Here is a 10,000-nt window from a genome sequence, read left to right as displayed (position 1 = left end):
TTTCAGGCGTATGGTGGAGGACAGGAGGTCGAGGTGGTAGAGAGAGGAAGATCGGAGGTACGGTGCGGTGGATGGAGGGCAGAGAGGCGGAAGAGAGAGAGATGGCCTAACAGTTGTCCATGCTATTCATACTGTACGTGCGAGGAGCGACATCGGGGGAAGTGACATCGTTCAGCGCACGGCACGGCCTCTCATCACACCCAAAGACATCTGACATTCGTCACTTACCTGCGTCTGGTTTCGGTCGAGTGCATTGATGTACCACCTGCTCAATGGGTGCATTCTGGCTCATAGTTAATACCTGTGACAGGTGTGGGTTGGTGGGTAATGGTGTTGACAAACTAGGCCTTAGGCCTGAATATTGGTCTGAAAATGAATTAATCTTTAGCTCAGCAGATTTTCGCAGTCTTCAGTCACTCAGGTTCTCCGCAGAGGTTTTGAATACTGCATTTTGCTTGTTGGCCCATTTTTGACAGCATATTTTCTGAATTTTCAGTTTCTCTTTTATGCGGTGAAAATGTACTCTGCCAGTTTGTTGCTGTTGGCTGTCACACACTCGAGCGCACACACGCACACACACACACTGCTGTGACAGCCAATTTGCAATGGAAAAACCGTGCTCAGCTAAGCTCCAAGTGTGGTATCGGTGTTAGCCGCAGTCCAGAAGCCCCTCTCACTCCCACTTACTGTATGTGTGTGTGTGTGTGTGTGTGTGCGTGTTTGTGCGCGCTACCGATCTCCACTCTGTGTAAGCCGCGTGGAAACACCAGCCTTATATCAGATCAGATGACCCGGGGCTGAGGACAGCCTGTCCCCCTGCCAAGACGGCCAGGACCTGTCTCAATGGGGCGGGGCCTGAACAGCACGGGGCCCCGCCCACCTGACGCCTAAACACATAGCCAATCAGAGAGAGAGAATAAAGGGGTTGATGATGATCTGTATACATTATTCAGCCTAACAGATGTCCTCGTGTGCTGAGGTGAGGCGCCAACTCCCGCTCGTCGGTTTCCCAGGATAGAGGGAACGATACGCGGCCAATCCCAGAGCCTGGGCACCTCCCAGCAACGCAGGTTTTCATTGGCTCCCGCCCCTCCTCTGTAGCGTCTCACGGATCGGGAGTGATGTCCAGTGCTGAGGCTTTCGGCGGCGTCAAAACTTCTCGGAGAAAGTAGAGAAGGATTTGCTGACTGGCTGACTGCCTAAAAAGTGTGCTTTTGGGAGACGGAAAAAACAAAGTTCTGTTCCGCCCCGTTCATTAGCAAAGTGGAACCTGTCATTTTATTGTGACTGAGTATTGGGAGGTTATCATTGTCGAGAGTCTGAAGGAAATGGGCAACTAGATGAAAGGTTTTAAGTTCCCTTTAATCACCCCCAAGCCCTATCTTCTCCACCCACCTTTCCCTCTCTCGTCTTCTCCCTTTCTCTCTATCTCCATTTTCCCCTCTCTCTCTATCTCTCTCTCGCTTCCTCTCTCTCTGTCCATGTCTTTCCCTCGTTGTTTTTTCTCCTGTCCTGAGAGGTAATCTCTCTCTCTCTCTCTCTCTCTCTCTCTCTCTCTCTCTCTCTCAATCTACCCCCCCCCCCCTCTCTCTCTCTCCAGATCTTGAGAATGTTATTAATTGATTTGAGGGAGTTGGACGTCTACAGGACGGCACCCTGACAGATTCCTGGCGGCTGGTACCTGGAGTGAGTTGGATTGAGGCAGGGAGTGGGTTTCTCCAGAACCTTTGAGGGCTCGGGGCCTGGGAAAGCTGAACGGCCCGATGTAGGCTAAACGCTGGCTCAGAGTACACTGTGCAGGAGTAATGTTGAGGTTTCACATGTGGCTGGATGCAGACACACACCACAGCTCAGTCAATCTGACTCCTCGAGGTCTGTGGGCATTTTCTAGAACACTTGGGCTGAGCTCAATGCTGCTTCTATCTCCGCTCGTACCCTGTCACACACTCACTCAGCGGAACGCTTACTCACTATGTCATACACTCACTCACTCACTCACTCGATCGCTCACTCACTCACTCATCTCGCTCGCTCGCTCGCTGAACTTTTCATACTCACACTCACTCGCTCTGTCACATTATACTCGCTCACTCTTTCACTCACTCTCTCGCTCAACTTGAAGGGGATTTGGCTGTTTGGGGGATTCAGAGGCCGCAGCACTTCAATGGAAGAGAGGAGAGGTGAGCTTCCTGAGCGTGTGCGGAGGAGGGGGGAGGGCGGAGGGGGGTGGGGGGGGTCGGTTGGTGATGGTTTGATATGAAGCCACGTTGCTCAGGTTATGTTGATCGGTTTGGTGATGACAAGTATATTTGTTCACGTGTCCTGAAATGCCTTCCTCCATGGCCAGTGTAGAAACCCCCACCTAACTGTCGTGGCGCGTAGTACTGCATGTACTATGAAATAAGAAATAACGAAATGTACACAAACAAAATAAGAAATAACAGGGAGGTAATGTAAACATGGTTGAAAGCATCATTATAATCAATTTAAAACAAGCAAACAAACAAACGAACATAAACGAACAAACGTAAACAACCACAAACAAATGAAAACCGACACAAACAAAGCTCCAACCCCACTGCTGATACCTTACCGTGCCTGTAACTGACACTGAAGCCCTTCTTCTGGACGCTGAAGTCCGAGTTGAAGGACAGCTCCATCACGTTGCCGGTGGAGTTGAGCGTCAGGCCGTTGGCCGTCAGGCCGCAGAACTTGACCTCGGCGTTGCCCGTGTTGACGATGACGCGGTCGTAGATGCAGCCCAGCGCCTCCTCCAGCTCAAAGGCCAGGAAGGAGAGTTGGATGATGAAGCCGGTCGGGGCCTCCAGGGTCCACCTGCAGTTCTGGGACTTGGGGTACTCCAGGGGGTAGCAGGGCGAGGTGAACGCCCCCTGGGGGGCCGTCAGGATCTGGACACAGTTCAACTGGCAGCTCAGCGCTGGCCAGTCAAAACAGGACGGGAGAGCCGTCAGGTCAGCGAGCTCAGTGCCCGGCGCCGGAAAGGAAACGAGGAGACGAGGAGTCAAGTAGTCAAGGAGACACGAGGACGCAGGGAGCCGAGTTGACAAGTAAGTCGAAAAGACAAGTAAACAAGGAGTCAAGGGCACAAGCTGACAAGGAGTCGAGGAGATAGGAGACACAGACACCATGCCAGTTACAAAAAGGTTTGAGTTCAAAGTGTAATTCTTTTAGCGAGTTGAATGTGAGTTCATCCCCATGCCTGGCCAGAGGTAGACAGGTAGGGCAGGGCATGAGGGAGGAGCCATGCCACCAGGGTAAAAAGACCAGCTGAGGTCAGAGGTCAAATAGAGGTCAGACAGACAGCTGTTGTTTTTTTCACACCCTCTACTACTGTGCATATTATCAGATCTGTAATACCGGATCTAGATACAACATTCAGAGCAGAATTTGTTTTATAACGCATGTGTTTATAAACATTTCGAAAGCAGGCATAGGATTCACAATGTCAAATCGACAAAACCGACATTGTAATACAGCTGTTGTATCTAAACCCGGTCTCAGTGGTCCTGACGGGGCTCCTGTCGTGATTTCTAATAAGTCGAGATCTGAGATCAGCCACAGTCGCCCCAGGAACCATCAACAGATGAAGCCAACATGCACTGCAGCAGAGGTACATGCCCGTAGGGTTAGTTCACCAGCAGACAGAGAGGGTCACACACAGTTATATCAGAGGAGTTGCATTCATCCCATAGACTTCCCAAGGGCCGTGATATTCTCGTAGTAACCATGGATACGACCATAACGGAGGCTCAGAGGTTCTTAAATTGTGTCTGGCCGGAGGCCACACTGTGGGAGATTTGAAAATGAAGAGTAGAATCTAATATTCTAACCACTGATTCTGAAAAGGCAAAATAAGAGAAAACCACCAAAATACAATCCTTATCTATAGATAAAAACTTTTACTCATTTTTCCTTTATAAATATTTATCTGATTACTACAAACACAGTCGATGGAGCTATATTTGATTTTTTAATCAATGTTTTTTTTTTTTACCATAAATGGTCTATTTTAGTAGCTTCCTCGAACTGTTCAAAATGATAAGCTGAGGAACTATTTGAGCCTCCATTAACCATGTGACCGCTTGAATGTTCAGTGCTGCCATTGAAGCAACACCGCTCTGGACCGAGCGAGCGACTAGAGTTGTAGAACCCACAGAGACGGTTCTGAGACACATCGAGAAGGTCCTAGAACCCACGGTGGAACCTAGAGCATCAGAACAGCCTCTCGCTCGCTAGCGCACGGGGAACAGGCTCTCAGAGTCATATCAAAACCATGCACTGGAAACATGTATAATAACACTGCTGGTATTGTATAATACCACTTCTGCGTGTTCGAAGGGTAAACCGAAGACTATGTGCTGAGAAACAGGTTTTAATAGTCTGGAAAGAAACCCAGCGTTGAGAAAACAATGACTTCTGTTCATCCAGAGCTGGCTGGCCGGCTGACATAGCGGGTGCCAAACCCACACAAGCAACACTGGAGTCTGACCGAGAACTCAAACCGCACCATGTTCACCGCTGGCGTTCATGTTGTCGAGTGGTGTTGTTGATTAGCATCCATCACGAGGGCCCAGGCTGCCTCTAATGCATATACAAACACAGGCTGAGACTGCCAAGGAGAAGCAGTGTTGGACTCAAATAAACATGGTTAAACTCACACTAGGCAGACTGTAAAGTTAGAAAACAACAGGCTCACCAGCGGACAGTGACTGACTGGCAGGCTGGCTGACTGATTTGGTGGGCAGACTGACTGACGCTATCTGACTGGCTTAAACGGACTGATTAACTGACTGCCTGGCTAGCTGGCTGGCTCAAACTGACTGATTAATAGGCTGGCTGGCTAGCTGGCTGGCTCAAACTGACTGATTAATAGGCTGGCTGGCTAGCTGGCTGGCTCAAACGGACTGACACTATTTTACTGACAGGCCAGTTGGCTGGCTCTTCGACCTGTGTTATACTGCATGTAAGTATCTCTGAGACAACACAGCATTCCCTGGAGGGCCAAAACCCCTTTTTCTGAGGAGCTTAATTTCACCAGATGCTGCCCTTGACCCTCTCTTCACTGTCTCTGAATCCACACTAACATCATGGAGGGTAACACTTTACAATAACGTACACAAAAAATGAGTAGTTACTGAATAACTACTGATGAACCAATGATTAGTTAATGATTAGTTACTGATCAACTCTGAGATTAGTTAATGATTAGTTACTGATAGGGACTACTATAGTAGTTAGTGAGGAACTAGAGAACAGACTGGGGACTATAGTAGTTACTGAGAAACCAATGATTAGTTAATGAGTAGTTAGTGATTAACTATCAATCCATGACTGCATAGTATATACTGATGTGTTAGTAGAGAACAGACTGGGGAATACTATAGTAATTACTGATGGACCAATGAGTAGTTACTAATTAACTCTCAATCCATGACTGTATAGTAGATAATGATGGGTTACTAGAGAGAACAGACCGGGGACTACTAAAGTAGGTTCTGAGGAACCCATGATTAGGTAATGAGTAGTTACTGATTAACTCTGAGATTAGTTAATGCGTAGTTACTGATGGGGGCTACTAGTTACAGAGGAACCAAGGATTAGCTAATGAGTAGTTGCTGATTAACTCTGATTAGTAAATAAGTAGTTACTGATGGGAACTAGAGAACAGACTGAGGACTACTATAGTAGCTACTGAGGAACCAATGAGTAGTTATTGATTAACTGTACTTTACAATATGGTACGCAAAAGAGTAACTAATGATTAGGCAATGGTTAGGTAATGAGGACTAGCTGTAAACTACTCTATCTGGTGTCTGACTTAACAATAAGGTACGCAAAAGAGTAACTAATGATTAGGTTAGGTAGCCCCCAGTCTAGTATCCCATCATAGTAGTCCCCATCAATAACTACTCATTAACTAATCACAGTTAATCAGTAACTAATCATTACCTAATCATTGCTTCCTCAGTAACTACTATAGTAGTCCCCATAAGTAACTACTCAATAACAAAGCTCAGTGTTAATCAGTAACTATTCATTAAATAATGATTGGTTCATCAGTAGCCTGCAGCCTCAGGGCAAGAACTGAGAGACTGAGGAGGAGTTTCTTCCCTCAGGCCATCCGGACTCTTAACACACACCTCACATCCTAACAGTCCCCACACACAGGACCTCCATCTCCCTTTGCACGACTCTTCTACATTGCACTACTCTATGTTTGTGATTATGGTTTTGCGTCTATTGCATGTCTACTGTATGTGACGTTCACTGTATTATGTCCATTATGTCTATGCTATGCACAGCTTGGAGCTCCCTAAAAATTATTTCACTGCATGTCATACCTTGTATCTCTGTGCATGTGACGAATAAACTAACTTGAACTTCAGTAACTACTGTAGTAGTTACTCAGTAAAACTACTCTTTTTTTGTGTACCTTATGTGTTACACCGTGGAGAACTCAGACCCCGCCATGTTCACCGCTGGCATTCATGTTGTCAAGTGCTGATCAGCGGCCAGAGTGTCTCTTCTGTAAACACAGGCTGTGACTAGCAAGGAGAAAAACAGCTAGACTTCTAAATAAATAAACATGTTACACTCTCGCTAGGCAGACTGTAAAGCTAGAAAACAAGCACACCAGCAGACACAGTGACTGGCTGGCTGGCCAGCTGACTCAAACTGACTGATTTGGCTGGTTTACTGCTGGCTAAGATTGATTGACACTATCTGGTTGGCTCAAACAGACAGACTGACTGGCTGACTGACTAGCTAGCTGGCTGGCTCAGATTAACTGACTGGCTGGCTAGCTTACTGACTCAAACTGACTGACACTATCTGACCGGTCGGCTGCATGGCTTGCTCCAGACTGACTGAAAATATTATCTGGCTAGCTGGCTCAAACTGACTGACACTATCGTACTGGCAGACCCGTTGACTGGCTCGCTGAGCTGTGTGAGAGTAAGAGTCTTTGAGAATAAAACAGCTATCTCCCTAACAGCCCCTGGAGGGCCAGAAACACCTTCTCTGAGGACTCTAATTTCACCAGCTGCTGCACTTGACTGGCTCTTCACTGTCTCTCTCCAAATCCACATTAAATCCTCTGTCGCTGTAAAAGCCTTTGGATGGATGTCAGGAACATTGGGCCAAATATCAAAAGTGAGAAGAACTGGGAAGTTCCAGCTTACAGAGACCTGCCTTCTCCTCCATTCTTCTCTCCTTTCCTCCCCTTCTCCCCTCCTCCCCCCTTCTCCTCTCCTCTGTCTCCTCTCCTCCTCCTCCCCAGTCTCCCCTCCTCTCCTCTACCCCAGTGTGCGAATTAGGGGGGAGCTCCCCCATGAGAGCTGTGAGCTCCCCTGAAACCACCCAATAGGAAATCCGAGGACGATGCCCTGGTTGTCTATGGTGAGAAGGAGGCGACACTGACCAAAACGCTTGGCACGCCAGGCAGATAAGCCGTGGAGGAGTTCAGAGAGTGGAACACTATTACAATTATTTATTGCCAACGTTTAGCGGAATAAAGTAGGCTGCTACCGCAGCAATTCAATTAAATGCCTTCATGTTGCCTAGTGATGCACTTATTTTGTCATAAATTTGTGTATGTCACTAAGTTTCAAAATGATGCACTTGTGTAAATAATATGTAAATTACTATAGGCTATACTGTATGATGCATATTGAGAGATTTATCTTTTTGTATTTTTATAATGTCATGGGGAATTTATTGTATTACAAGGAAATCTATGCAATGTTTTTTCTGCAGCTTGTTGCACACACATCTTGTGTTATCGGTCAGTCACTGGATTCTGTTCTGTGAATGCTGATGGTGTTGGGGCCGGGCAGGCTACAGTGAGTCAGCTTTTAAATAGTGCCAAACATTTCAGCTCTCGTCGGCTTGACAAGACTCCCCCAATAGTCTCAGTACAATTTGCATAATGCTTTACTCCGTCTCCTCCACTTCTCTCCCTCTTCTGTACTCTATACTATCTCCTCTCCTGAGTCTCCTCTCATTCTCAGACTCCTCTACTTTGCACAGAAAGAGAGAGAGAGAGAGGGGGGACAAGGACAAGGACAATGCTAGCGTTGGTCCTTCAGGGCGTCTTTACAAACTGAATTAAATGAGGGATCGGTAAACCACTGTAAGAATTCTACCCACAGACGAAGCCCAGGGAATTCTCTCTCCCAAACAGCGAGAGCAGGATCTCTAATTACAGGCAGCCAACGAGTGAGGAGAGTGAGGCCCAACATTTGTGTCGTTCAGCTGGTGTCAGGCCAGCATTGTCCCAGCCTCAGAAGCTCCACTCATTAATGCTGCCGCTCTCCCTGCAATGGAGGTCTAATCCTGGACCGGATTTCAGCCTGGTACACAGTTAGCGTCATGTCCAGGGGGTGTACTTGTACATCAAGTTGCCTCACGCTAAGGAACCAGGAGATAGGCTCCTGCCCTATGGATCACTAGGCTCGAGAAGCATCGGTTCTCAAGGGTACTTACTTACTTACACAGTTACAGTAGAACCTCTAGATGATACATAATGCTCCTGGAATTGTGAAATTGCAGTTTACAGTCTATTTCTGTGCTGCTGCTGCTCTACCTGCCGATGTGTTCTCACCCCAACCTGCCCTGCCTCCCCCTCCCCTACTTCACCCTCCCCTTTACCTCGCCTCGCACCTTCCTCTCTCTCTCTCTTTCTCTCTCCTCCCTCACCCTCACCTTCCTCTCTCTCTCTTTTTTTCTCTCTCTCTCCTCCCGCCCAGAAAGTCATTACTTGCCAGCTGAAGTTTCCAGCCCCCACCCACCCACCCCCCACCCTCACACACACACACACACACACACACACACACACACACACACACACACTCTCATGCATATTACATGGCAGATAAGCCTGGCAGAGCTAAGGGGGACTCCAGACTGTGCGCTAGGCATCTCCCTAATGTGGGAATCAGGTATAACGTCCAACAAGCTGGAAAAATAGGAGTGGATAAGACAGGCATTGTAGCTTGTATGTTTTTCTTCTGATCCTAATGCTTTTTCCCAGGCCCCGGCACGACGTAAAATCTGCTACACAAACATCCTTCCCGATATAGTAAAACCATTGAGAGCCAGGCCGGAGCGTCTACTGTTACCTGAGGGGAATGTTCTCACACAAGACTCACACACGGGCACGAACGTACACACACATACGCGCACACACACACACACACACACACACACACACACACACGCACACGCACTCAAAGTGGTATGCAGCGCAGCCTTACCAACTGGACATGTTGTAATATACTATAACATATCTGCTGATAAAATTGTAATTGAAAAAGTTGTGGAAAAAGTCTAATTAATGTTCTTGGCATAATTGGCTGCTGTGGCAATAATGGAGCGTTGTTCACAGCTCATAACAGTTAGCTCACCAGGGAGGAGATATGGGGAGAGAACAGAGAGAGAGAGAGAGAGAGAGAGAGAGAGATCACAGCTCATAACAGCTAGCTCACCAGGGGAGGAGATATGGAGGAGAACAGAGAGAGGGAGAGAGAGAGAGAGACAGAGAGAGAAAGAGAGAAAGAGAGAGAGAGAGAAAGAGAAAGAACACAGCTCATTTGCCTTTGTGAGTCATTACACCTTTGAGCGAGTGGGTATGAGTGGGTATGGGCCGGGGGGAGGCATCTCCAACCCCCCCCCAACACCACCATCACCCCCCAGGGCGGCACATGTTGGGGCGGCAGCAGTCGATGAGCGTCTCTTCGGCTGGTCAGCCACCGAGGTAACGCGCCGCTACGTTCATATCTATTCTAACGGACAGCTGCGGCGGAGGTAGTTTAGGAACACGCTACATTTCCCACCCCCGCTAGCCCGACGCCGGCCCCGGCGCCATCACCCCCCGGGGTAGCATGTGTCCCGGCAAAGGATAAGAGCGTCCGTATCAGAGCCTCTCCTCTTCAGCTGTTCAGCTCCCTTTTCGATCTACCATCTGTCTATTCTAACAGGC

General features: G+C 47.9%; 1 protein-coding gene across 1 annotated transcript in view; it reads right to left on the bottom strand.

The window, feature by feature from the left end:
• adgrg6 (adhesion G protein-coupled receptor G6) overlaps positions 1 to 10,000 on the bottom strand; it is a gene marked incomplete at both ends in the record, with an annotated part of 51,133 nt that overhangs the window by 32,478 nt on the left and 8,655 nt on the right. Inside the window, one exon of the mRNA XM_084454008.1 lies at positions 2,594 to 2,938. Within this exon, the coding sequence (XP_084310134.1) occupies positions 2,594 to 2,938 (345 nt within the window). The remainder of the gene's footprint in view (positions 1 to 2,593; positions 2,939 to 10,000) is intronic.

This window comes from Borostomias antarcticus (assembly GCF_949987555.1).
Source record: "Borostomias antarcticus genome assembly, chromosome: 19".
Classification (NCBI taxonomy): Eukaryota; Metazoa; Chordata; class Actinopteri; order Stomiiformes; family Stomiidae; genus Borostomias; species Borostomias antarcticus.
The sequence above is the reverse complement of the archived record's forward strand: the minus strand, read 5'-3'. Positions and strand labels throughout refer to the sequence as shown.